Below are 27,849 nucleotides of genomic sequence, written 5' to 3'. Positions count from 1 at the left end.
CCTGGCATTTGCCGTTTTCCCTTTGAGCAGCTTTACATCTCTTAACTCGGAAACAGTCAAGTCTTGAATGTCTTTCTCTTTACAGATCCAAGCTCCCTTACGCCTTTCATAGCCATCGTGTTGCGTATGCAAGCGCTGAGTATCGTGACACCCAGCTCATATCTGAAATAGACGTATATACATGCATATGTATAGATGTGTATTTAAAGCGTCGCAGCAACAGCGATGAAAGAAGACGTTGAACCTCGGCCGAGGTGTATACGTCCGTGCAGCAATTTGTGGAGCGCCTTCGTTCCTTTTCTCTTTGTCCTACTTGAGGCTTCGATGTCGCACACTGGAGAGTCCCGGCGGACGCCGAGGTGGTCGAAGGTATTGACCAAGTCGCCGCTATCTTCGATATAAACGCTGCCGATCTTGAGATGTTGGAGACAAGCGACGACTCCAGAGAAGTTCAGGCGATTGTCTGTAAGCAACTGAATGGCCTCGTCGACGAGGTCCAGCGGAAGGAAACCAGCAAAGTTGCTCAGCTGGTCAAACACTGCGCGAATCTTCAACAAATTGCGATGGTAGCGCTGCTGATCTGGGCTCTCAAGCTGATCATAGGCGTCTGACAAAAACAACAGAGGAAACGGCATACACATGATCAACATATTTACACACACGCAATCATATATATATATATATATATATATGAATTTTTCTCTGTACCTGTAAAAGCGCGTATGGTTGCGTGGACGCAGGTATAAATAACCACACACATGTATGAATATGTATATCATCTGTATTAGGTAGTATCGATTTAACAAGCCTTATGGACGTGGAATTCGGCCTACGGACAATGCGCATTTGGAGCTTCGAACTCGGGGGCGCGGTTGCGCCAGAACTCTCAGTCAGGCAAAACGAGACTGTGATGACTCCATGACAGACGTGAAAACGAGTCAAACTGGGTTGCCAGGCTTCAATCAATCCACGAAATGCATGCAACGAAACCTACCAGGGACGTCTGGCTGGTCCTTGAAGCGTCCGGCGTAGCCATCGACTCCGACTGCTCCTCCTGGAAGCTCGTCGATGTAGATGTCATTTCCCATCAGCTGAACGAGGAAAATGAAACCTGCGACGCGACAGAAAACGCAGAAACACCCGATTTAAACACGCTCTGACAGAATCCGTACATTCTCACACCCACACGCGCCTGTCCCTACAGCGGATAATCATACACATATATATATTCATGTATATATATATATATATATATATATATATGATACAGCCATACATGCATCGAAACATTTATATAGAGGAGCGCGAGTACAAGAGATTTCTCCATAAGTTTCAGGTGCGAACCTAGGGAAGATTCGCTGCGGAGAACGCCGCTTGACGTCCCCTAAAGCAGCGGCTTCTCGGGAAGAGACTCACAGTCAAGCCAGACATTTCTTTCGATAATGTGTCGGAGAACCTGAACGAGGTGCGTCGTCGAAGTCATCCGACGGAGACGACCGCCAAGTTGTTTGTCTATCGCCTCGGTGATCAGTTTGAGACATGCGGGCTCTCTTGGGCAGAGGGTTCGAAACTGAAGAGAAAGAAAAAAGGAAACTGCGTAGGTCCAATCTCGCTGCGCCTTTGGCACATCCCAGAAGCACCGGCTTGATGTGTGTAGCTTTTAACAGAAAAAGAAACACCGGGAGGATTCTGAAAAGCGCAAGCCAGACAGTCCTACAGTCACGTAAAAACACACCCAACAACGCGAATCGACGGAACAACCTATAAAGCTACAAGTTCTAGAAAAGAATTTGCATCTGGGTGGAGTCTTGGTCGGTCTTCTCCGTTTTGCCTCACTCCACTCAGTCGAACGCTTGTGAGAAAATCAAAATCAGTCTTTGTGAAAGCCAGTCATCCGTCCAATGCTCCACACAGCCACACAACCTCTTTTCATGAGCCCGTCATCCGGAGTCCTCCATAAAGACATGCATATACAGGTATGTATATATTTATGTATTTATATATATATATATAGTTATATATGTATATATTTATATATATTTATAAATGTATATTTATATATATTTATATATATTTATATATGTATATATATATATATATATATTTATATATGTATATTTATATATATATGTATATTTATATATATTTATATATATATATATATATATATATATTTATAGACAGGTGGACACCTCTGTGTGAGCTTTGATGCATCGCTACGTGCCGCCGACACTGCGGCCTAGCGCGCGTTGGGCGTCACCTCTCGTGTTTGTCCGCCGTCAATGGGGACGTCGGAGGTGGTTGAAACGAAATCATCTTCGGTGAGGAGTTCAAGGTCGAGGAGAGCTTTGCAGACGAGGTGAACCTGGAGTTTGATTTGCAGGGCACCCTGAGTTTTCCAGATGCACGTGAGCACTTGTTTGAGTTCCTGGTCGTTTTCGATGCGGTACTTCTGGATGGCGCGCAGAAGCTGACTAGCGGTCTTCGGAGGTGAAGTCGCCAAATATTCGGCATTCGTCGGATACACGTCGGCTCTCGAGAGCTCCAGACTTTGATTCAGCAGCCGCGAGGCCTTAGTCGAGACTTGCTGCGGAATCACGTTGTCGTAAAAGTCCTGCACACCTGCTCTCACGTTCTGGTTGTCAAACATCGCGGTGTGGACCAGGCGAAACTGTCGAGACAGTTCTTGGATGAACTCGAGTTGAATGACCTTCATCATCGTCACGAATCTCTCGTCCTGCGCGTCGAACACACATCGAAGCAACTGACCAGATGAAGGCTTGCACTCTCCCGCGGAACGCGAAACATGTCTCACCTGACGAGTCCTGCTGTCTTGCCGCTGAAGCTGAGCGACAAAACCAAAGGAACTGGCGAAAGTGGACAACGCGAAAAAAGAAAATGGCTCTCCCTCTGCAGTCGAAAAACAGACCGCAGCCGGGCTAACCGATACATACGCCTGTGGAGGTGGGTGTAAGGATGCAACATGAGAAGAAAAAAGTTCTGTGGAAATCTCCATCTCGAAGGACGAGCTTGATTCCTTCGAACGCTTGACGAAACGCGACTGTGTCTCCGATTCACCACAGCATACTCCCACCGCAGCAGTGAATCGGCTGCAAAAAGAGGACGTTGCCTTCCTTCTCCCCTGGACGACCCCTCTCAGCGTTCTTTTCACCACACCGTTTCCACGTCTGCACTGCAGAGTCTCTCGAACTCTTCAAGTGCAGGGAGACGTTCGACGAAGCAGAAAACAGGACAGAAATTCCTACTTTTCTGGTCGCGGCGGAGACACGGTCGTCGTCGGCGACACCGCTCGCCGCGGATGTGCCTATGCGACTAAGTCTCTGCGAGGAGCCGCCGGAGACACCCAGAATTGCTTCTTTGCCGAACACTGGAGACAGCAGGAGAACGTGTGTCTCCAAAATCTTGGAGGCGAGAAAAGATACGGAGGAGATGAGTTCGTCGACCACTCTGAAAAGAAAAACCACAGGACAGCGAAAGGCAACAGGGTGTTGTCACGGATGGGGAAAGAAGAACCGAGAACTCGAGGCGCTGAGACCTGAAACAGCTCCTCGCTTAACCTGAGCGGACGGCCACCGATTCCAGAGTCGAAAACAGAAAACGTAAAAACATACAGAGAGGAAGCCACGGCAAAAGTCAAAGGACCTAGGACATCGAGCAGTCGCGGTGTCTCTGCAGTGCTCTCGATCCCGGCGCCACTGTGCATCTTTTACGTGGATTTGAGAGAAACACTCAAAGAACTGGAACGACTACACTGGTTAACTTGCACAAAGTCCGAACATCTTTTCAACTGACGCGTTTTACTGTTTTCCTTCTTCTCGGACTTCTCGAATCAGACGCTGTGTATGGGACGAGTGAATGCTGTATTCGGCATCGAGTCAAACACGACGGAACGTACGGTCCTCTGTTCTCCTGAGTGGAGTAGTTGAAAATGTACTGGAGCTTCCGCGCATTCAAATTCGTCTTCAGTTCTATCTCGATTCTCTCTTCTTCCTGACTCAGGCCCTTGACACCCGCCACTCCGTCTCCTTTCTGGAGAAGTCCCGTTTTGCTGCCCTACGGAACACAGAAATTACAAAGGATTCGTTCCCTGGTCAATGCATGCGACTTTCTTCGCTGCTGCGGTGTGCGCCTCAGAGGACCAGACGCCGAGAGACTGGGGCGGTTGTGTCCAGGTACACACGTGGAAACGCCGAGACACTCTCTCCTACAGGAGACTCCACATCAACCGATATCTACACACAGAGAGAGACACAGATATGGAGATGCCTTGCACGGCTCTGTTGCATGCATGCGTCCAGCGTCCCCATATTCTCGACATCCGTCCAATTTCGCAGATGTGCACAGATTCACGATGACTGAAAGGCGAAAGAAAAAGAATGGCGATGCCGCAGAGTCAGAGAAGAGAGGGGTCGAGCGATATCCTGCCGGTGGAGAGCGATGATGCAGAGATGGACAGACTCGTTCACAGACACAGTCTCACGCGTGTGGTTTTCTCGACCTCGATCCCGGTTACCTCTCCGTTCCCCATCATCTGCACAGTGACGGCATGCGACCAGAACGCGACGGCAGCAAGCAAGATAAAACGCAGCACCAAGAACCGCATTTCCACAGCATAAATCGTCAGTCCATCTCGAAGGAAGAGCTCCCCCGAAGAAGGACCCCCCAGTGCAGACAGGCATTCTGTGTGTCGAGCACAGAACAGAAACGGCAAAAGCATGTTGTCTGTGCCAGAGCTGTATGGGCAATGAAAGCCACAGGATGAAAAAGACGCATGCGACGCGGTGCTAGGGTCTCCGAACTTGCAGAGGGCAACACAGTTGCAGACCACAGTGGTCGTTCAAGCGGACACAGACATTCATGAGCTTCCGACAGAAGCATGTCTTACCGCGTCATCATCCTCTTCCTCGTCCTCCGTCGTTTCTTCGTAGTCGGAGACTTCCTCTTCACTTTGCGCATCTATTTCGTCGTCATCTGTGAGGTGTTCGAGGTCCTCTAAGTCCTCGTCAAAGTCTTCCTGTCGAACGGTGGGGTAGAGTTTCTCGTAGTCCCTGTCGAGCTCTCCTGCAAAAAATAAGAAAAACAAGTGACAGCACAGGGCCTGGAAAAGAACGAGTCAGGAGAGACACACAAATGCCACTGCTATTATTTTATTTCTGTTCTCTGTTTCCTGCCTCCTCCGATTTGAATCTTCTTTTCAATTGAGTCGCAGTCCTCCAAACCCTGTTCACATGCGTCGCATGCAATTGAAAAGCACTGGCGAGAAAGAGACACAGAACGAAGCAGCGCCAGAGAGAGAGCGAGAAAAAAGACAAGAGACATTCCGGAGACCGGGCCTGAGATGAAAAGTCGTTCGAAGACTCGACAGTCGCAAATAAATGGCCTCGAGACGCGCGAAAAAAGGAAGATGTCGCCGTGACCTCCCTGACATCCCGGTCTTCGCACCTGATTGCAGGCTGTAAATCTTTAAGAGATCCGGAACTGTAATGCCGCGATTCGGGTCGATGTTCGTGTTGGCAATGTCGTTGAAATACTCCAGGAGTTCCGGCCAGTTTCGCTGAAAACGCAAAAAAACAATGACTCAGTTCTCCAAACTCAAATGCGTTATCTTCACAAACCAGCACACCTACAGAGGCTGAAGAGACCACAAACTAAATCTATCCAGAAACACACACACTTGAAGCCTACGCGTGTATATCCATACGTATATACATATACATATATATATATACATATATATATATATATATATACATCTATGCATATGTGTATATCAATGTATACGTGTGGCACTCGGCTGAGTAAGCATATGAAAGGAGAATCTACAAAGATAGGTGTATGCACAGATATGAAAAATCCATCTATATTCTCCCAGGGAAGCTTCAGACACACTCGTGCCTGCACATGCACAGATACAGTTACGCATATATATATATATATATATGTAGACAGATGAATATGAGTAGATTAAGAAAAAGATTAACAGATGAAGAAAGATACAGATCGATGGACAGACAAAGAGGTACAAAAGGCTGTGTGTCGTACCTCGTCTGCTTGGCTGTCGCGCAATTTATTTAAGAAAGCGATGAACTCGGACTTGGAAAGGTAATCCTTCCCTTCTTTGTTGAAATAGTCAAACACCAACTGAGTCTTCAGAACGTCGTCTAACTCCTCCGCAGGTGGGTAGCGAGGCACCGCGACGATGGCGTACGAGTAACTCTGTCCAGGTTGAGGAGCGCGCTCGATTTTGTACCTGAAATAAAGCAGAAAGTCAAACCACCACCGAATTCAAGACGTGGACACAACGAAGAAGAACGAACGCCTCTGTGATTGCTGCTCCACCGGAATCCTTGCGATCCAAGAAAACGTCCACACAAATGCATATAACCCCCTTGTGACCATTCGTACATACATATATATATATGTATATGTACATTGATATATATATATATATATATAAATATGTTTGTGTATATGTATATGCGTAAACATGTGTATATAGGAGTCGTTGAAGGACGTTTCGGTGAACTGAGTTCCTGTTGAGGTAAGTGTCGTGAGAGACTCGAATCGCTACGTCGAATTGTGTATCGCCTTGTCTTGTTCTTGAAAGAGAACACCGAAAGCAAACGACGACGTAGGCACTTCAGGAGAGCAGGCGACAGAAAGAAGAAGAACCAACGAAATTGCTGCGAAACCAGAAGACACACTGACCCGAATCGGGGACCATATTTGACGCCGTCTTTGAGAATAGCCGACTCCCAGCCAGCAAGCATGTCGTCAATCTTCTCCGGGTGCCTCTCCACCTCACTGACGGTCGCGAAGCGCGCTGCACAGAAGGGGATGACAGGCAATGCACATCGAAGTCGACAAAGAGGGACCGATACTCTTGCACTGCGAGTTACTGAGAACTGACAACACACTCGCTGGACAGTGCTCAGGAGAGTTCTTCGTGTAAGTGTCTCTGCCTTCTGAGTATAGCGGTGCTCGTGCGAGGAAAACAATCGTCTCCTCCAATGCTAGATCCCCATCGCCTTTTTGAGAGTGAGCATATGAAGCGGAAACGCTGGGGGGTTTTCCCTCTCCCTCCATGCTGCACTAGACAGCCGACACAGGAAGGCTTGCAGCCTGTGAATCCCCCGTCTCCGACTTCCTACATCTCCCGTTATTGCGCTTCCGTTCTTCCTGCATGGAAGCTTTTTCGACCTCCAAGCTCACCTCCTTCGGGCAAGTTTGGGATATTCTCAAGGCCTTGGGGCTGTCCGTGATCATCGAAGAAAAAGTTTTGGTCGTTCGCCGCGGTGAGTTTGTCGAAAACGGGGATCGCGAGCTGAAACGCAGACTCAAAGACGGAGAAAACGCATGCAAGGTTTCTCTGCCAGCTCTCTTCATCATACACAGAGTGCCACTGGCGAAAAACCACGCAGGTCCCTGCAAACCTCAACCTCACAACTACTTTCTTCGCACATGTCTCGTCTGCGAGCATGTATGCGGAGGCAGTTCAACGCGTTCACACGACAGCAGATACGCAGATAAAAACTGGACGATGATTTAGATATATATATATATGCATATATATATATGTATATATATATGTGTGTATATATATACAAAGATGGGCGTGCATACATAGAAGTGTATATGGCAATGCAAATCGAGACAGATACTTATTGTGAGATGAAGCCAGTGGTAATCCCACTGAAGCAGCTCTTGGATTTTAAGACCTTTACCGCCGAAAAGAGGTGCATCCTCATCAAAGAGAGAACGCTTTAGGTTTCGGACAAACGACCCCATCGCCCAGAAAGTCCTCGGGAAAAAGCCGTACGCGATCTACCCACAGACCAAGGCTGGCGTTGCAAACACGAAGACCACAGCCAGGTCATCTCGTGTGACAGAAACGAAGACAGTCCTACCTTTTCCTTCTGTTGTTTGATTCGAGCATGATCAGCGTGAAGGCGCGTTTCACAACCGTCAGCACTGTCGTCTGCCTGAGCAAAGTGACCAAGCTGATATTCGCGCTGGAGACGCATGCGACCATCCTGAAAAAGCACAGAGAATCCAATCAAGCCAGACCATCGTAGAGGAACGGAAGCAGAGAACACACCGAGTCTGCCTTTACACACGGACAGACATCTCCAGGTGCATCGCCTGTCGCTGCGTGAGAGATTTTCGAGGTACAGTGGCACGGATGCAATCCAGCATGCAAGCATATGCATGCATGTGTAGGGATCTGAGTGCGTCTAAATATGCGCGCGCAGTTCACGCATGACATAGGATTGGGTCGGGGACGCTTTCGTTACAAAAAAAGATGAATGTGGATCCTTGTAAACCCCACAAAAATTCGCAAGCCGCACGCAAGTGCAAGTGCATTCCTAGACGTAGCAACCTGCCTACAACATCATGTACAATATGTGTAAAGACATAGAGGTATACAAACCTTCACATATATATATATATAAACATGCATTTGCATACATGTGAGATCTAATTTTTAAGGGCGTTGAAAAACGTACCCTAAGTTCATCTCGAATCCGATCTCTGTAGGTGACAAGAACCTCATCATCTGCGACTTCTTCTTTTCCACTGTAGGTCAGATTCATGTTGGCGAACCAGTGATCGAGCGCGAGGGACAGAAGGAGTTGGAGATTGTCTTCGATGAATTTGGTCACTCCTTCCTGCGCGTCAGTCAATGCCACAGAAAAGAGCATTCTCCAGAGAACCGCAAACACGAAGCTACAGAAAAGGAGCCCAGTAAAAGGGATACAAACGCACAGTGTAGAGCCTCCAGATGCTCATGCAGACACAAACAACGAGGACATGCACACCCTACGACATAGCGATGTACACATCTGCGTGTGTTTGAATCGAACCGAGAAGCCATCCTGGCTTGTGTTCAAAAAAACGAGGAGAAAGTTGGAAAATTCGACTGTCTGCATTTGCCGGTGCTCCCCGAAGAGGGGTGAGTTTACGGTCTGTGTTCGCAGACGAACTCCACTTTGGTTGTTTTTTGGACGAGAAACATCGACTGTTTTTTTCGCGGAGAAACGCGCGTGAGCATTGGCTTTGGGGGCCGAGACACCCACAAGACTCAGGCGACGACCAGGCAAAGGCACGAAGGAGTTCGGCGTCTGCCCCAGATGCTTGTATTCCGCATAGTCCACTGTTTTCCAGAGTGAAAAGATTTTCCGTCGAAGTGACTACCAGAGAATAGACACGGAAACACGGTGTCTCTCCTTTACTACAGGGCGGCAGGAGCGCGAGTTCGACGACATTTGAGCGGTTTTTTCCGAGACTCACGCAACTTCAGAGTCCTTCTTACCCTCGAGCTGAGGAAATTCATCCATAGATAGCCGACGACGAAGACGACAGATCCGACCATGGCGGCGTAGGGCAGAAAGCTGTCAGAGTTGACGAGAGCTCCCAACAAAAACCAAAAGACGAAGGCCGAGAGAGCCCAAGCAGTCATGAAGATGGAGAACGTGACCAGTGCGCGTCCTGTTACGTCCAGCCAGCGAAGCGCTCGAGGGAAGAGCTGACGCAAGAAGACGCTGAAGGAGAAACGGAAGACAGGATGGTCTCGACTTTACGTTGCGCCTCCCTGTGCCCCCTGCCGTCTGGCAGTGTGCGATCTGACAAACCATGTGGAACAACGTCTGATGTCTTCGCCCTCGAGCAAAGATATCGAAAACCTCTAGTCTGTAGTGAACGACCGGAAAAGGCAAGGGAAAGACCTCCATTGGTGCGCGGGAATATGGGACCTACTTGAAGAATATTGCGACGGTCATAACAAACATGTAGAGGAGGCTAAAAAGAATGACGAATCGGTTTCCAGGAGGCAAACGCATGAGGGAAGCGATACTGGCGCCCTCAAACATCACGTCGCTCAAGTAGTGCTCGTTCTTCTGCTTTTGGAGGCATCGCGTAGCTTCCTGAAGACGACAGGAAAGGAAACCTCTCGGTTGATCCACGGATCCTACCCCCATGACGCTGCAGACACACTGTCTCTGGCACGAACACCCCAGGATTCATGAATCTCGCTTTTTTCATGTCTCGCTTCTTGCAACGATCTGCGGTCTTCACACGCATGCCGGAAAACAGAGCCATCACGACGAAGTTGCGAAGGCATCACCACGCGCTTCCGCACAGCGAACGGTGTAAATACGAAGGGAGCACAGCGGAAGGAATCAAGCACGATGGACATCAGTAGAAATGAGACAAATACGATGGCGAGACAGAAAATTGTCATCGAGAAACGGGCAAGTGAAGCACCATACACATGTGAGCCGAGACGCCTGCTGCGCGTCTGGGTGTCAACGCGTCGCAGGCCAGTCGTCCGCGTTTTCAGTGTCTGAAACATGCGTTTTCTCTCGTTCGTCCTTACGGTCATGCTGTAGTTGTGCACGGCAGTGAAAGCGAGGACGAAGATGGGGAAGGCGAAAAAAATGATGCACTGGATGCAGATAAGCCAGACGTTGATGAGACTAGGTAGAACGCGGAACTCGAACCGTCTGGCGAGTGACCAGTTCGCTTCTCCCTCCGGACCTCTGAGACCCCAAGCGGTGGAAGTCTGCGGACATTTGCTCGTGAAAAAATGCGCGTAGGAGCTGAGGAAGGATCCGAGGCGTCGGCAGTGGTCGAGGACGCGACTCGAGTAAAACAGGTCGTTGTTCAGCAACAGAATGTCGGGGCTCCGCGTCCACCAGTCGATGCTCTGGAGTACTCCCAGGTTCTCAATTAGGTGCACTTTGCGCGTGATCGACCTAAAGGGAACACAGAGAAGAAGAGACAAGGGAAAGAACTATGCCGTAAACAAAGCTGGGGTGAGAGCGCAGACCAACATCGAGAGAAGATGCAGAAGGACAGAGAAGGAAACACAGAAGGAAGTACCGTCGCCAGAGGGGAAAAGTCTTAAAAAACAAGCAAAAGGACCTAGACAGCGAAAAAGAAAGAGGCGGCAGAGAACAGCGAGAGTAAATAGCGGGTCAGAGACCGCGATAGTTGGGAGACAGAGATGCAAATTGCATGCTAGGATGGACAACCTGAGTCAGAGTCAAGTGGAAAACACCCTGCGAAATGGTTTCGTCCAATAAGTGTGTCTGAGGACAAAGGGTGCCTGGTTTTTGAGTCAATGATAATTCCATGTGTTTCTCCACTTCATAAGCTTCATCTTTAACGTTCTTGATTCGCGTCAGGATCGACATTCTTCGCTGACCGCTCGAGCATTTCAATATCTTTGGCCTGCATATATATATATATATATATATATATATATAAAGCTCGTCTTGCCATACGCACTTCAACTTTCCCTGTTTTCTCCACCCAAGGGCTCGAGTCGCTGCTGTCGGGCCGACATGCACTTCTCATCTCCTTGTGTCTCCCTCTGTTCCTAGGAACTCTCATTTCTCTCATGTTTCCAAAACTCATTTTTTCGTTCTCGATTTCCTGGCGCCCTCCTTTCCCCTGCGGGACTGCTCACTTGTAGACGACAACCTGCTTCTCTTCCTGGGCCGCCGAGCCCCCGTGGAAGTCGTCGTTGGCCCTGTCGAGCATCACGAGTTTCGACTGCGTGCTAATCAAACACTGCCCTGGGCAGTGAACAGCTTCGGCACTCTGCGGCTCTGTGCAGAGAGGCGCTCGCAGGTCTTGGCAGATCTTTAGCATGTGCTCGCGGACGTCGAAGCCGTAGCGGTGCAGGGCGGCCTCAGACATATGCTGGAGCAAAGCAGTAGGGAGACTGTTACGTTGAAGTTGAAACGCTCAACGCGAGAAAAACTGCAGCGCCACTGTGGGTGTGCACAGAGACACGCGTCTGAAATCCACCTTCCTCTCTACATGCATGCGTGGACAGACTTGCACACACAGGCCTCTCTTCGACCTCGGGAATCCTCTACATCATGACAAACGTTCGCTCGTACACCCACAGGCACTTACAAACGCAACCGCTATGGAAACGCCTATACAACAACACTTACATATATATATATATATATATATATATATGCATGTATCTATTTGGAGTACTCACACACACACACAAATATATATATATATATATATACGGATGTATTGATGGATGAAAAGAGAACTGGAAAGCATCTGAAAAGAATGAAAGTTCAAGCGTACCTCCATTTCGAGGCCGTGAGTTCGACAGAACGAAGCGTAGATGAGCTCCAGTTCCGCGAGAGGTGTCGGGCGCACAATGTAGAAGGCATTCGATTCACAAACAGCGCTTGCCGCATCGTAGGGAGGCTGCAAGGGACTGGTGAACATGGCGATGTACACCAGCTGACACTGTTGTCCTCGCTGAAGAAACCAATGAAAACAACGAAGACAGGAACATCACAGCAAGAATAAGGTTTTGGCTCTCTATGCTTCCCAGCGTGGCTTCCGCGTCGGAAAGCTTCGAATGTCCTCATTTCTTCCAGGAGACCGCTGTCTTTCTTAGCTCTTCATTGTTTCCTGTCTCATCTTCACTTGAATTCCTGTCTTATTCCCTGCTTCGTTTCCTCTCTCACTACCTCGCGTATATCCCCCAAGCAGCTTCGAGTTGCTGCCTCCGTCAACAGAACTCGACATCTAAACGACCAGACTGTCTGGATGTAGGCAATGAACGAGACAATCCAGGAAACAACCATGGAGAGAAAAGTCGAATGTTCATTCGGCCTACCCCAAACCCTGTGCACGGCCTGACAGCGAATTCACCTATCTGCATTCTTGGTGGTTCCAGCTTCTCTGTCTCTCGTCTCTTCCCCTGAAAAATTTCCCATTCCACGACTGCAACTAGCAAAAAAAGTGCTCGCATAAGCTGCCAGAGAACCACCCTGTGGGAGCGCTTGTAGCCCCATACGGAAGATGCACCAGGCGACCAGTCAGGCGCGCGGTAGAGGCAGGGGTGCTTCGAACCGACTGAGTGGTATGTTGAGGCATCTACGAGTGAGAGATGTAATACCTACAAAGGCGCTTGGGGAGACACAGATCAAACTAAACGTGATAGATACTCAGCGTCCGTCATTAACGCATGTGGGTGAAACGCGAGGCCTTTGCAAACGGTGTCTATACACGCACACTCGCTACGTCTGTGAGCAGGCAAAGGGAACCTCTTCACGTTTGCGCCAGACATCCGTAGTCCCCGCATCCACCTGACAACAGGGGAGGTTCCTCAGGCACTTTGAAAACACCTGCACCTGAGTGCATTGAGAGTATTCCATGCCGAAGCGACCCTCGAAGGCGGTGGACGTCTTGAAGCTCCACGTCTGTTGTGGAGATTCTAGAAATTCAGTTCAGTTTCGAGGCTCCCTTGTCTGCGCACAGACGACCAGGGTTCTACCTGTAGAGAGTAGACCTGAAAAAACGTAGGTTTCCACCTCGTTTTGAGGATGCTTGGAGACTCAGTCTCCTGCAGGAGTGTGTCTGAAAGAAGCAAGACGTCGCCGAAACTGCGTTCTTACCTCGAACATCGTGTCCACACTCCACGCGTAGCTTCCAGTGTTCGGCACCGGCCTGCCCCAGTGTAGCGCGGAGATGTACCGGTTGTCTTCGTGGCGAAAGAGGCCGAGAAAGACATGGTCGGGGTGTCCGCCTGCGTCGGGCCACAGCCACTGGACAAACAAATCCGAACCTTGCAGCAAAGGGCGCCCTGGAGAATCGCTGACAAAGTAGGGCAGGCTCTCCTTCCCGGAACCGGCCCCCGCGAACAGAGACATCCGACTTCGAGTCAGGTGCGACCCCAGACGAGAGGAAGTCGAAGTCGGCGCCTGTGCCGGGCTCTCTGCCGCTGAAAGCAGCGGGACTGCAAGGCCAAAGACACACGCGGGAAGCGAAGAGGCGTCCACGAAGAAAGAGAGAAGAATGGTGACAGTGAACCGCTTGCGAGAGAGAGAGCGACTGTTCGCCGAACTTCACGTCGCCGCTACATGTCGATAACGATCTATTTATATGTGCGCATTCAACCACATCGAAAGACACAGCTAGAAAAAACCGTGTGTTTCCTTCGGAAGTGACGGAGAGATGATGCAACAAAGCGAGCCAACGTGAGGAGGTGGACTGTTGCCTCGTTCCTTCTTCTGCTATGCTAAGGATTCGACCTCTGTGCCGCTCCCTCTGCAACTTTCGCACATTCGCACCTTGCAGGCCCTCTGTGTCGATGGAGACTCCTAGACGCGAAAGACGCCTGTTGCGCTTCCCGTCGCGTGGTGTGGAACTCGCGAGCTCGATGCCAGTGGCTAGCCCAGGCCGTGACAGTTCTCCGTCGCGGTTTTCTCCCTCTCCAGTCAAGCATCCGAGTTTTGCCAAAATCTCCTCCGAGGTTCCCTCCACTCGCGAGAGACGCCGCCGACGGTCCTGCGAACTGGACGAGTCGCCTGAGCCTCCGCCTGAGCAGAATGGGGGAAAGAGACTTTGTCGGCGATGTTGAGAATAGAAACAAATCGGGAAACCAAGACATCCCGGAAGGGTTTCGAACTCAAAACGGAGAAGAAAGTTACAAGGAATTTAGAGGAAATTAAGAACCAGCCTCCCATTTGGCGAGTGAAGATCACCTAAAACGTAACTCCGCTCACGGATCTTAGCGCCCTGGCGCCAATCAGACACGCAAGAGTCAGGCTGTCCATCAATTCCTTGCACACTCAGGCTTGACAGGTTTCCCCCATTTGTCCAACAGGGGGTCCATTCATGTGCACAATCCTGCGTGCTCACACTCGACGACGCAGACTTATGCGTTTTTGACGATACGCAAGCAATCCTAAACTCTTACTCATCGACAATCTAGTCTCGTTCTCCCCTTCATCTGCAACTCGACAGGACTTAATGGATTGAATCGTCGTCCGCAAACGCGCGCGACGTCGCTGGAAGGCCTGGTCTGTAGTGTCATCCTTGTCAAAGTGTCTGTAAAGACGAAAATCGCAAAAACAATCGCCAGGGACAACACAGATGCACTGTCGTAAATTCCCTGACGCTCTTGACACACCTGAAACACTCGAGTCAAACAAGAAACCACGGCCGACACCAGCAGTTCTGTGCAACGAGTTGCCGATATATATATATATATATATATACATATATGTATATATGCGCTTGCAGCGGCAGCTGGAGTGGCCTTACAGTAGAACAATATCGACAGGTACAGTTCGTCTGGCTCTGATAAGACCCTTTTTTTTCTTCTTTTTACCGTATATAGCTGCGAATATTTTCGATGTCGAGCGTGCATTCGAGTCGTCCCCATGGGCCTCCACCGTCGACGTATTCAAGCCCGATGCGGAAGCGTCCAGGTGTCTTGCCTAAGAGAAAAAAAACGCCATTTAAAGAGCAATTTATCGACAGTTACATTCTTGATCCCACCATCGGTTGCTTAACACAATCCAGTTCTTTTAAAGGGAATTCTGCGACTTGTAACTATCACAGAAAGAGTGTTTTTTGAATGGAGCTGAAGGGTGACCAGAATGATTGAAGCCCGAACAAGAGCAAGCGATATGGGAAGAAGGCGCATCTTAGGTGCGTTGTGAACTGCATTTCCACTTGAGAGTTGCCTTTCTCTTTTCAACTTCATTGTGAGACATGCCAGTGTCACACCCAGCGGCAGCCTGCAGCCTCAAAACCGCCTCTACGATGTGTTCATGCACGTGAGTAGTCAACAGTCCTGCGCGTAGGTCTGCCCTCGGTCGAGAAGCCTTGCGAGGCCGAGGCAGAGCGTGGACAATGACGTGAATTGGATGAAGCAATGGCGAGGCCCTCTGGAACTGTAAGAAGCGTGCAGTGCGATAGAGAGGTCCTCAAAAAGGTGTTCAGAGATATCCGAACTTCCGGATGCGGAAGCGGGACATGTCTGTACGAGGTCGAAAAAAAAGTGTGCTTTTAGAGGATTTTCTGTCGTTTGAAAACGCAGAAACCTGACCTTCTCTCTTGTCCTCTTGCCCCTCGCCTTCATCTCTGCGTTCCTCCTGAACGCGTTGATTCTGTACAGTCTCGCGAACAATCTGGTACAAGTCCTCGAAGCGGATGGTCCCGTAAGCCAGCACCTGGCCCGTGGTCCCCGCAACGACTTCGAAGCTGATCGTGTTGTGGGCAATTCGGTCCTTCAAAAGCCGGAGATGCTGGTTCTTGGCGCCGAGCTCCAGATACGGCTAAGGTACCCAGATACGTCGGGGGTGGAAACAGGAAGTGACACACACACACACACACACAAACACAGGCGTCGTGGAGCCGTGAGAGAAAAGGACCGACAGGAACGAAAGAAACACACTGCGGGAACAGAGAGAGAGACTTTGGAGATTCCTATTCACACATATGCTTCTCTGTGCCTATGGACAAGCACGAACAGATACGCACACATACAAGCATCTCGACGTATATACGTACATATGTCGAGGTTGCTGCTCACGTAGGTCCACCTATATACAGACTCACATATACTTCTCTGAACCTGTAGAGAAGCATCGACATATATACGCACATACACACACATCAATACATATATATATATATATGTATATTATTCTGCTGATGAAGATGCGAATGCTTTTTGAAAGATGCATGCTTTGGAAAATGAGTAACACGATTTAGGTGGGCATGAGCACCTCCAGAAGACTCGCGTTCTTTCTCTGTGTTCTTTCTCTCGAAGGTATTTTCCCTCTTTACCCTCTGGTCGCCGGAGTCGAGGAGATCCCCCGCCACCACAGCCGGGTGGCCCTGAAAGCGCACTTCCGAGTAGACATGTCGGCCCGTCTTTGATCGAATATCTTTCGCCTGCGAAAGTGGGAAGAACAAGGGAAAAATCCGGACCATCAAGGCCTTCCGAGTATGAAAACGAAACACAAATCCTCCACTTCCGTTTTGGAAGCACTCGAAGAACATTTAGAGAGCTGAAACATCAATAAACCTTCACCTATCGTCGTAGGACCGAGCGGCGTTCTCTGGTTGCGATATGTCATGTCGCGTTCGTGTTTGCACATGCAAAAGCAGATAATCCTTTGGTGTCTCTATGCAGAGAGAACAAGCGGAAAGGTACCCTCAGACGCGCGCTTCCCTGATTTCTAGATTCGGATGCCGGGACTGGAGCGACTCACCACTTGGGCCTTGTACCCGAAGTGGGCACTGGCAATGTAGTCGCAAGACAATGTTTCGACTGCGTTCTCGACATCGGATCCCCAGCGCTGCACCGTGTGGGAGGCGTCTGCAATAAACGCCGATCTCTGGATTCGACGAAGCGCTCCCGAAGCGAGCCTGGAAAAAACGATGACATGCGTGGCGTGGGCGTCCATTTTTCCCAGTTACTTGGCTTTCCGCGAAGTCGACACGAGAACATTGTCAACGAGAGCCCGGAGAAGGACTCGGGGGGAGAAACGAAGGGAGCAGTACACACATGGAAGAGATAACGGAGAACGCAGAAGAGGAAGGAGACGAAAGAGCTCGAGACAGCCGGTCAGACACAGTTCACGTGAGTCGGAGACGAATATCAAAAGTGACAGTCTCGCCTGTGCGAAAGCATCCGTTTTGGGAATCTTTGATTCTTTGCCAAACAAACAGAAATCTTCCCCTCTTGAAAATTTTTCCACGGATACTCTCTATTTTCGATCCAATACTTCTCGTTACTTTAACGCTGCATAATGTCCTAGAAGACAGTATTATTCAGGAGCGAAGTGTAGTGGCGTACGAATCGGCTTCATCCACTATTGAGATAATTGGGTGTGAGCATGCCACTACACCCCCAAGTGGGCTCTTAGAAGAATGGTCCAACTACTACGCACTGGAAGGGATGAGGATCAACTCTTAGATGATGAGAACTAGCCCAGGGTCGTTCCAGAACGTCTGGTGTCCCAAGCGCAGTCGTATTCTGAGCTGGCAACTCAGGACTTTCTCGGCTCGTTATACTTGCAGTTTTCGACAAATCCAGAACTGTGGAGAAGTGGGGAAAGTTTTGATTAGAGGAGACGGTGCGCCAGTGTCCAATCTCACCGTCCGAGGCGCTTGGCTCTGGCTTCTGGCGGCATGTCGAAGAGCTGGAGCTTGATGTTTGTGAGGGTGACCGGGATGGAGAAGTGGCTAGCGACATAGGTGAATTTCCGGAGAAAGATATCTAGCGAGGAGACAGACGAAGGCAGCAGGCGTTTGAGGACGAGGATCGGATAGTCTGTGAAAGTCATGGCGCCGCCCAAGATGATCTCCGGCGACCAGCGAGACTGGTCGAGAGCCCGGCCATGGTTGGTGAAGCGAACCAGCCGAACGCGATACTTGACTGCCGGATCCAGTTTGTAGCTCTGTGCCGTGTCCAGCTCAACCATGCCCGGGTGCTGGATAGGCAAGAACAACTCCTTCTGGTTCAGTCCCAGCTGGTGGACTGTCTGGACACTCGACGCATCAAGGTACACGTAAAGCTCCTTCTTCGCGCACTTCAGCAGAGTCGCAGTGTCGTTCGAAGCCTCTGCCCAGGCCACCTCAGCCGGACGGATGTGGACTCCCAAACGCACAAACGGACTCAGGCCCTCAGGAGCAGACCAACGGAGCAAGAGACCGTGGCAAGGGTAGTACACGCGTGAAACCATCAGGTTCCAACTCGAGTCAGATTCCGCCGAAGAAGCGCTCCCTGAAAAACAAGAGCGCCGCGTTTTGAAAGATCTGACTTCGATCCAGGTCAAATAAAGTAGAGCGAACGCCTCAAAAACCTGATTCACACAACACTTTCAAACGCCTACCTGCGGAGTCCCTCGACGCACATCGACATACACAGATGAATGTCACAAGCACATACACAAGTCGGCTAGAGAGTATACCCATCCAAAAAAGAATACTTGCATATATGCATATATATATATATATAGGTGTATGGAGGATACTAGGTGTATACATGCAGTCAAGGTTTTTCAGTGGTACATAGGCAGATCTTGAACTTCGGGAAGCATGTATGCTGGGGCTGAGGCCTCTCCCTCACCTGAGATTTCGTGGTCGAGACGGTGACTGGCGTCTCGTAAAACAACAGTCTCTCGGTCTTGCTTCTTCAGTCGCGGCAAAAAGTGTACGTAGACAGCATAAACCACCAAAACCGCCAGGACGAGGGTCGCCACGAGGTTGATGATAATGGCGACCAGAAAGTACCATGTGTCCCGCACTCTGTGGAGACACAGAAAAAGAGAAAGGCAAGGTCGCGAGGAAATCTCTAAAAGCCTACAAAAATCCAGAGAAATGCCCATCGAAATGTCCACGAGAAAAAACGTGCATCAACAGCGGAACTGCAAAAAACAGCGATACACTCCATACGCACATGCGTCGCACGAACCTGTCTACAGATTGCTTAGACACCTAAACATATATATATATATATATATATACAGAGATAGATTTAGATATATCTACGCGTATACCTACTTGCATATGTGCATGTGTACATACACATGGACATACCCACATATAAGTACTTCTCCATGCATATCTGTATATAGATGTATATATATGTGTGTGAGTGTGTACACGTGTTTATGCGTCCGTGAGTTCAGCTGTAGAGGCAAGAAAAGATTTTCATTTGGAGGAGAGGAGACATCTACATTGTTTTGGTGTGAACGTCAACAGTCGTCTGGCTTTGGGTTCTGCGGCTCCTGCTCTCTTGTGTTTGTCTCTGTTGCATGTGCCCCCTTCTCGCCGTTTTCTGAGTCGTCGCTCGTTTCCCTGGCCTACCCAACGCGAGTCTTGACGAGAGCGTCGCTGAGAACGGAGTAAAGGTATTCAGGTCCCGTATAGTCCGCCGACCACACGTAGAGCGTGGAGGGTGAGCGAGTGTCATGCAAGGCATTCCAGAGGACAAGGAAAGTGTCTTCGATCACTTCGTTGATGCACATCGTCAGAGGCTTGGTGGGGCCCACGGACGCTCCGGGGTACGCAGAGTCCTTCGCCAGCAGCATGCGCACCTAAACGCGGAGGGAGAAGAGCGAGAGAACACTCGGCAAAACGCCTCAAAAACGAACATACGGACACCCTCTCATGCCACGAGGAAGCACGGAAGGTCTGGCGAGGTTTCATTTTGCGTGAAGGGAGAAAAGAAAGAGCGCAGAGAGAAAGAGGTGAGAAGGAACGAGACAAGGCCGGAGAGAACGAAGACGTCAGAGAGAAGCGGGCAAAAAAGGGAGAAAGGCGACGAAGAGCCGGTGCACGGGAGGAAAAGACAAGAGGAGACCGACAGACAGCAAGATGCATGAATCGATAAAGGACTACGCCGGAGTCTGCTCTCCACGCTCATTTGACTTTCCGCCGACCCGCGGCGACTGCTAGCGCGAAAACACCGGAGGGGCCTATCGGCTACGCGGCTATACATCTCTTGACATCTATCGACGACTCGCTCCCAAAAAAAAACTCGAGTCTACATGGAACACTTCAGCATCATCTTCTCCCTACCGGCGCTGGCGACGCGTCCTGGAAAAACGCACGCTGAGCATCGTCTAAGTCCAGAAGACTTGAGGAGGCGACGGTCGGGAGTGCGGTGGGTCTGTAAAGAGATTGATAAGAGGCGGATCCGCTCTGCGAGCCTTGTTCCGCCTTCCCCCCGTTCTCCTCCACACCCGGTTGTCTCGGCAGTCCCGTCGCGTGAGCGTCACCAGTCTGCTCCTCGTCAAAGTCCTCCTTTGAAGAGAAGGGAGGCTTGGTCGGCGGGGCAAAGGGATCTGAGGCCCCCACTGCGGCCTTCCAGAGTCTCTCTTCATTCTTCTTCTTCGCTGCGTAGTATTGCTCGTACAGCTTCTGTCGACTCTGGAGCAACTGGTAGCGGTACTTGTCGCGGCTTGTCGAAGCCAGACCCGTGGAGGGAACTTCACCGGCACCCGCCGTGTCTGCAAAGCACGAAAAATGCAGCGCAAAAAAGCGTTCGCAAAAGGGGCTGATGGAAGAAAAGGACAAGGGGAAGGCTCGTGACACGCGTGGAGGCAAAGAAAAGCTAGATAACAGACTGAATCACAGAGGGAAAACTCAGACCCGGTGGCCTGTCCCCGCCAAGTCAGGGAGAGACACAAGTATGCCCATGGCAGAGGCACACGAATCAACAGCAGGAACGCTTATGTTTTGTGTCAGCGTTGCACCTGGTCCATGTCTTCAGACAGATTGGCGGACTAGCACGCTAAGCGAAAAGTCTATGTCCTCGTCTCTCAACCTTTCAACCTAGCTTTGCTTTAGTCAGTTTCCCAGGTTCTTTCCAGTGTGCCTTTCTTGTTCGTCAATGACCATTGAGGCACATCCCGCGAGAAAAAGTAAAACACACGTTCCTTTCTCGTTCCTTCAAATGCAAGCTACAAAAGCCTTTTCTACGTTTCTTCCCTCGTTCCCTACAAAACTCTTCTCTACTTCGTTCCTTATCGCGTAACCTCCATAACCCCAGCCTCGTCTTCTGTGCCCTTTTCAGAATCTCACGAGCAATGTTGCGTTTCTTTGCTTACCTGTCATGGTCGCTTCCTTCTTAGTGTGTTTCATCGCCTTTTCTCCTCGATCTCCATCTTCAGCATTCACCTCGCCATCGTGTTCTTCAGGCACTGCGAGGAGTCTCCTTGTGGGGTTTTGTTGGCGACTCGAGTCATCTGCGTTCCCCGTAAAAGCTGCGCGAATGAGGTCGGTGGCGGCCTTTGCCGGAGTCAAGTCCTCTTCGCTGCTTGGATTTTTCCAGCCTAGCCCCCATTTGAGGCCTCTGCCTGTCCTGCCGGTTTGTCTCTTTCTTGTGAAGTAGTGTGACACGCTTTCTGCGAGGAAGTCCTCGGCCGAGGTGATGACGTCCGCAACTCGGTCGTCTTCGTCCACGTCGATGACGCTCCTGCAGAAGAGTCCCATGATCTGGAGGGGCAAGTGGAGAGTGCGGGGCCTCAGCATGCCCCCCGAAAGCATGACAAACCAGTAGACATTGCTCAGATACGCGTTGCTCGATAGGATCCGCCAGACGCCTGCAGCTTCCGGCAAGCCGGCGGCCTCGACATTGATCACCCACGGGGCCGACGGGTCGCTCTCCACCCACTTGAGGGCCGCAGAGACTTTCTCCTCGGCGTACGGGATGAGGTGGGGTTGAGCCGAGTGGACTTGACCCACCCAGGTCTCCATCGAAGTTTCCTCCGGAGACTCTTGCAGCGTCCGCGCCGTCGCGTAGAAGGCGCACTGCTCGCAGTCCAGGGCGATGGGGATCGCCATGATGCCGCCGAAGACTGTCGAGGCGTCTGACGGGTGAAGCAGAGCCCGCACAGTTGGCGACGCTTCAGACGAGAACGAGGAGTCGTCGCCTTTCCCGTGGCTGCGATCACTCGCGTCGTCGGAATTTACACGTCTTCCAGAGTGCGAGGTTCCGGAAGGCCGCATCAGACCTGGAGGCGTCGAGACAGAAATGTGCCCCGACGCCCGCAGTAAACTGCGCGCAGCGGCGTCGGCGTCCAACGAGACTGAAAGCGGGGACCGACTCTGGAGACTGACGCTCGCCGTGCGGCTGTTGACCAGAATCGGCTGGTTGCTGTAGTGCGAGGCGGGTCCATCGAGGAGAAAGTCGAGGTGACCGTCAATTACGGAGAGGGAGATTGCCTTCGCCTCGATTGAGCTGAAGCGAATGAAGGCGTGGAACGCGTCCACGGACAGCCGGTCCTTCACGACCAGGGGGATGTTCGCGTCGAGGTTGATGTAGTTGTCAGCAGGAAAGAACAAGATGTCGAGAGACTTGAAGACAAAGTCGTCAGCGAGGTAGAAGCGAACAGTACAGCGGAACCAAGGGTCGTAGCTCGAGAAACGCAGGAGAAGCATCAAGTCGTGGCTGCTCCTCCACTTCCACGGTTTGGTGCGATCATCCAGAGTCTGCTCCCGTGACCGTGCATGTCGAGGAACCTCTTGAAATCCGAGCCATGCGGACATCCGAACGAAACTCCCGCGCCCGGCAGCCTTCTCTTCCTCGGGCAGCGGGTGGAACTGGACGGCGCAGTTCCGCAGGTGCAACGTGGCGTCGAGGCCCGAAGCCGGAAGCGGCAAATCCACCGAGAGAATGTTGGCCGCGTACCACGACGTGAACAGGTATGTCATGAAGAGACCGACGAGAAGTAGCCCCAGGAAACTTCCAAGCGTCACACCCGTCCCCACCCCGTAGACCGGAATTCCCACCACCATGGGCACATTCCGCATGAAGTCGGTCCCGAGTTGACCTTGGTTTTCGAATTGAGCGCCATCTTCGGGGTCGTGGCCATCATCGCTGCCTTTCATGTTGTCAGATTCGACCTCCGAGCATCTCCGACCTCTCTCGTCTTCCTCGTCTTCTTCCTTCACGGGCAGCAGAGAGCCTGCGCTTCCCCCCCTCTTCCCTGGCAGCGTCGATTCCTTGCTGCGCCTCAGGGACCCGAGCGAAGCCGCCGCCGTCGCAGCGAGGGCAGCTCTCGCGAGACGTCGCCCACTCTCTCCCACCCACTGCCGGTCACCTGACAAGGCCGCTTCGCCGGCGCCTATCGACAGCCTGGAGTGCGACTGCACGCGTCTCAAAGAAGGCCGAAAACTGTCTCTTTCTCGCCCTGTCCCGCCCTCTTGCTGCAGCGAGGCGACGGCCGCAGCCGCCGCCTGCGCCGCACTTGCGGAGCTCGCAATCGCTCCTCGAGAACCTAAGTCGTAGCCCACAGATCCCCGAGAAGGGTGCAAAGAGACTCCAGCGGCACCACTGTACGCGGAGTTCGCAGCCGAGCCGCTGCTGCCCGGTGAGAAGGAAAGGAGCTTCGTCGACCCGAGCGTCGAGGACCCATCGAGCGCTGAAGATGTCGACAAACACGAACTACCGCGACCTCGAGGTGAGGAGGAACTGGCCTCCGACGCGTGCACCGCCGCCTCTGCCGCCGCCGCTGCAGCCGCAGCCGCGGACGGGGTGCTGGCGCGGCTCGCCGGAGTCGAACTCGCGTCTTCCCCAGTCTGAAAAGAAGGCCCCGAGCTGGGAGGCGGCAGTTGGTCGTAGAAGAAAGAGCGACGCTTCTCGCGTGCACGAACCGGCTTCAGACGCGTGTCCATCGAGGGCGAGAGGCGAGGAAAGGGGGACGCGCAGGCAACGGAGGAAACTGCAAGGAAGAGGTCACAGTTTCTGGACGAAACGTCGCATAATAGACGGAAAGGAAAGTGGAAAGGAGGAGATGGGTCGCGCAGACGCGCAGAGCGGATCACAGAGGTAGACGGTACCGCTTTGGGAGACGCAGTGGGCGTCCAAGTGTTTGATAGAAGAACAAGCCAATTGATACGGGCGCGACGCGACTGCTGCGTAGACCGCAGAGTGGAAATTCAAGGAGAGACAGCACGTTTAAGAAAAATGAAAAAACAAAAGTCACGGGGAAAACGGCGGGCAGAAAAAACAAAGCGTGGAGGACGACGAACCGGTGTGCCGTCCACAGGGAAAGAAGAAATAACAAGGGAGACCGATCATAAGTGAGGATCGCTTGCGGAGTCGACGGTTTCGTCATAGGCGTGGAGCGCCGTCCAAGAAAAGATCTGTTCTGAATCCGTCCTGAATCCGAGGCAGCTCGCAGCTCCGAGAGCTCAATGGAAACGAGGAACTTGACAAGAATGGATCTCTGACTGGGGATAACAGGTCAGATAATATTGGGAGTGCCCGCGCCACTGGCGCGAAAAAACAAAAGGGATGGAAACGTAGTACGCTCTGCTTCCCTCTGGTTTCCATTAGGAGCAGGTCGTGAAAAACAGAATCTGGCTTCTTCAGTCGGTGTGGAAAGCCTCAAGCCGAAACCTGGTCTGGCATACCGTGTAGATCCGGAGGTGGTTTCCCTTCGAGGCGCTCTTCGATTTCAAAAGACGAAAGTTTTTTCTCCACTGAAGTCGGAGAAAAAGCCGTTTGAAAATACCAACACGTCCAAGTGGAGGCTAACGCGGCAAGACAAGACAGCAGAACAGTCTCGCGGCGCGCCGAGCTCGATAGAGGCTTGACAGCTTAGTGTTTAAGTTTGATCCTTCAGAGAGGGAAAAAGGAAATGCTGGAGAATTGCAACTCTGTGGTTTACTCCGATAAAAAAGTATGAGATGGGTGCTGTCTACGCTGGCGCTCGCGAGTCGTGGCCGCCGAAGCTGGCAGTTTCGCGGAGAAGGCTTTCCTGCTGCCGAGAGAAAGGGGGTAGAGGTAGTAGAGTGAGACACGAGATTAGCAATCGCGGTCGGGAGACGAGGAAACAAGAAAACAGTTGTCGAGAGGGAAAAGCCGGGGCACAACGGGTTTCTTCGGAACCTCGAGAACCATTATTTTGTCTTGCGGCCGCTTGTGCCTTGTTTTCTCCTCACTCGCTGGGGGGGAGGATGAGGAGAGTGTGGTGGATGATCATATGGCTGTGTTCGTCTGTTTCCTCCTCTCGCCGTTAAGGAGCTTTGAAAGGAGAAGAATGCCTTGCTTCCGGCAACTGCTACAGTGGGCACATTTGGACAAATGCTCGGAAGATGCAAATTACAAAGGAACCGGAAAGTCGAATGGCGAGAAAGCGACAGAGCGTTTGCCAGACACAAGGCAGGCAACACGCTCTCGAGACAAGCGCAGAGGGGAGTAGCCGCGCTACAGACAGACACGAAGGAACATCGATGGAACAGCTAGGAAAAATCGATGAGCCAAATTTAGCTTGGTCCCGGGTGCAAGAGAAAAAAAACTTCTTGCCTGTACTCGCCATTTCGAAATCCGTACGGGGGGAGTTTCTTCCAGAACAGTACGGGTTTACGCGTAGCGAAAACGCAATGGACGATTCGGGGATTCGCCGGAGGGACCTCTAGTTCTCTGAAACCCATTTGCCAAGGTAAGGTTTTCGCCACTCACGCGGAGACCGAAGAACGTGCTTTGCCCCTAAGGTGCCTCTGTTTTGATGTATGACATCCTTACCATACTTCCCGCATGCCCTTTTTCCTTCCGTGAGGGATATCGATCGTAGTTCAGAGTTCAGGAGGGTAATAGCTCCAGATTCCTTTGGTCGTGCTGCCGAGTCTCTACTCAAAATCAGGGCTCGCATGAAATAGGGATAAGTCCAAAAGGAAACAGCATTTCTTAGGAGGCTTTTCCCCGGTCCTTCTGTATCTTTCCGGGCACCCGGGTCTGATTTGGTTCTCACGCCCCAGCCATTGCTCTGCACGAGTTTTCTGACTTGATCTCCGTGTCTTCGCCTCTTGCTAGCCTTATTACCAGAGCTTTTGACGAGTGTTCTCCTTCTCCGGATCGGTAGTTACTCTATTTTTCTGTGCGACCGATAGGCGGCCACACTCGAGGACGCGGGGGAGAGCTGTTCTTCCTTACTTCGTAAAGCCTTGAACGTTTTCATCCCATGTTTCTCTTCTGAGACCTGGAACAGCAGACAGACCTTTTACGAGATCGACAGACAGAGACAGCAGACTTACAGAGTCCCCTGTCTGACCCGTATATTCCGTGTAAACAAACACTGGAAGAAGACTACTCAAGGAAATAGCGTGGCAGTGGAACAGCTGGTGTGCAGATGTTGGTGTTCGCATGAGAACAGAGAATTGTTAAGAAACAAAAGAAGAACGCTCTGAAGAGAAGCATTCTTCTTCGGATTCAGAAAGATATGCAGTCGATTAACGATTTCGTGTTCGTTAACACAGAGAGACAGACCTGCGTTTTCCGCTCAGACCAACAGTCGGAAGGCGACGATCGCAGTAAACGTGATGGTGTGCGTGCAGCTGGTACGCAAATGGTAGTTACTGTTGCCAGTCAAACTCGCAGTCTTCTGCGGTCGATGTTGTCTACATGTGAGTTTCTGAATCATCTTTGTGAGGGAGCAACTCAAAGAGCCGTGCGCAAAATGCAAATAATGTCGAAGGTTTGGTCTGATGAGAATCTTAAAAAAAGAAAGGATCATGTGAACGCGACATAGCGCGTCGACGTTCAATTTGCTATTCACGTTCAGCGTACTAGGGGAGACTTCTTTGCTTGCCCAGAAGAAGTCGAAAGGCAACACGGTAGATTTCTTTCCTGAGGGAAATGCTACCATTAGCCCAGAGTGAAACGAAGTCCAGCATGTCGCAGGCCCTGTACTGTTGCATGTACGGATGCACACTGTTCGCGGAGTGCGTTGCCGATTCTCGACTCTTCCTTCCATCTCTTCCCTAGAGTGACAGCTTTTCCTGAGTTCACTTGTTTGTGTCTTCTGTGTCACTAACAAGGTGCGAACATCCAGAAACTCGAAATGCAACTTCACGGGAACTGGGGAGGCGTTTTCAGCAGCATCGCACTTCGTAGCCTGGCAGATCTTGTTGTCGGAGCTTCACGATAAAAAACACAAATGCACCAGTCAGAAACGCTTGTGGCTAGAGAGAATTTTATGCGGTGACACCTCATTCGGATTTTGAGTAAGCAGGTCCAGTGGAACAGGAGCTTGGGACGCTGCGGGGGTTCCGATAAAGACTGTCAGGTTATTTTAAACAGGAAAAAAACTCCTGGCCGATGATAGATTGCTGACACAGGTCTGAGCTCACCGAGTTGCGCCAGAATAAATCGTAAAAACGAGACATTGGGAGCTGCAGAGAAGTGCACTTCGACTCCGACAGTCAAAGGAAAGCAGAGATTGCCTCCACTTCATCTTCGACACTCGGGGACATAAAGTCATTTTCTTTCTGTCATGTCTTTGTTGTGATACTGTCGTCATTGGGGACGTCTCGCGAAGAGGTTCGGACAAAGGCGCCTCGAACATGCTTTGGTTCGTCACGTTCTGACAACGACAAGAGGTTCAGGCATTCTTGTGAATCCTAACTTTGAGCCTCTTCAGAATTCGCAGCAAAGAGGAAGCACAGAAGGCGCACAGCTACCCCCTTATGGTCGTCACAGCGTGTATCCTGTTCAACTTCGTTTCCTTTTCTTTCTGCAGTCGAGGGGAT

At 51.0% G+C, this 27,849-nt stretch overlaps 1 protein-coding gene across 1 annotated transcript in view; it reads right to left on the bottom strand.

Moving 5' to 3' along the window:
• The window catches only part of TGME49_216620 (EF hand domain-containing protein), a 32,455-nt gene extending 7,119 nt beyond the window's left edge, over positions 1 to 25,336 (bottom strand). The window contains exons 1-30 of the mRNA XM_002370929.2: positions 21,423 to 25,336; positions 20,392 to 20,822; positions 19,678 to 19,907; positions 18,938 to 19,116; positions 17,965 to 18,592; positions 17,076 to 17,232; positions 16,648 to 16,755; positions 15,905 to 16,133; positions 15,182 to 15,290; positions 14,768 to 14,898; positions 14,139 to 14,387; positions 13,464 to 13,804; positions 12,139 to 12,318; positions 11,492 to 11,727; positions 10,397 to 10,775; positions 9,778 to 9,944; positions 9,335 to 9,563; positions 8,529 to 8,690; positions 7,929 to 8,054; positions 7,234 to 7,345; positions 6,730 to 6,844; positions 6,064 to 6,271; positions 5,464 to 5,575; positions 4,907 to 5,082; positions 3,917 to 4,074; positions 3,267 to 3,468; positions 2,261 to 2,737; positions 1,417 to 1,570; positions 995 to 1,111; positions 314 to 607 (exon numbers count right to left, since the gene is read on the bottom strand). Coding sequence (XP_002370970.1) covers positions 314 to 607; positions 995 to 1,111; positions 1,417 to 1,570; positions 2,261 to 2,737; positions 3,267 to 3,468; positions 3,917 to 4,074; positions 4,907 to 5,082; positions 5,464 to 5,575; positions 6,064 to 6,271; positions 6,730 to 6,844; positions 7,234 to 7,345; positions 7,929 to 8,054; positions 8,529 to 8,690; positions 9,335 to 9,563; positions 9,778 to 9,944; positions 10,397 to 10,775; positions 11,492 to 11,727; positions 12,139 to 12,318; positions 13,464 to 13,804; positions 14,139 to 14,387; positions 14,768 to 14,898; positions 15,182 to 15,290; positions 15,905 to 16,133; positions 16,648 to 16,755; positions 17,076 to 17,232; positions 17,965 to 18,592; positions 18,938 to 19,116; positions 19,678 to 19,907; positions 20,392 to 20,822; positions 21,423 to 23,991 — 8,965 coding nt within the window. The 5' untranslated portion in view covers positions 23,992 to 25,336. The remainder of the gene's footprint in view (positions 1 to 313; positions 608 to 994; positions 1,112 to 1,416; positions 1,571 to 2,260; positions 2,738 to 3,266; positions 3,469 to 3,916; positions 4,075 to 4,906; positions 5,083 to 5,463; positions 5,576 to 6,063; positions 6,272 to 6,729; positions 6,845 to 7,233; positions 7,346 to 7,928; positions 8,055 to 8,528; positions 8,691 to 9,334; positions 9,564 to 9,777; positions 9,945 to 10,396; positions 10,776 to 11,491; positions 11,728 to 12,138; positions 12,319 to 13,463; positions 13,805 to 14,138; positions 14,388 to 14,767; positions 14,899 to 15,181; positions 15,291 to 15,904; positions 16,134 to 16,647; positions 16,756 to 17,075; positions 17,233 to 17,964; positions 18,593 to 18,937; positions 19,117 to 19,677; positions 19,908 to 20,391; positions 20,823 to 21,422) is intronic.
• Positions 25,337 to 27,849: the final 2,513 nt, after the last annotated feature.

This window comes from Toxoplasma gondii, chromosome XI (genome assembly GCF_000006565.2).
Source record: "Toxoplasma gondii ME49 chromosome XI, whole genome shotgun sequence".
Taxonomy (NCBI): Eukaryota; Apicomplexa; class Conoidasida; order Eucoccidiorida; family Sarcocystidae; genus Toxoplasma; species Toxoplasma gondii.
This window is presented reverse-complemented; position numbering and strand designations above follow the sequence as displayed.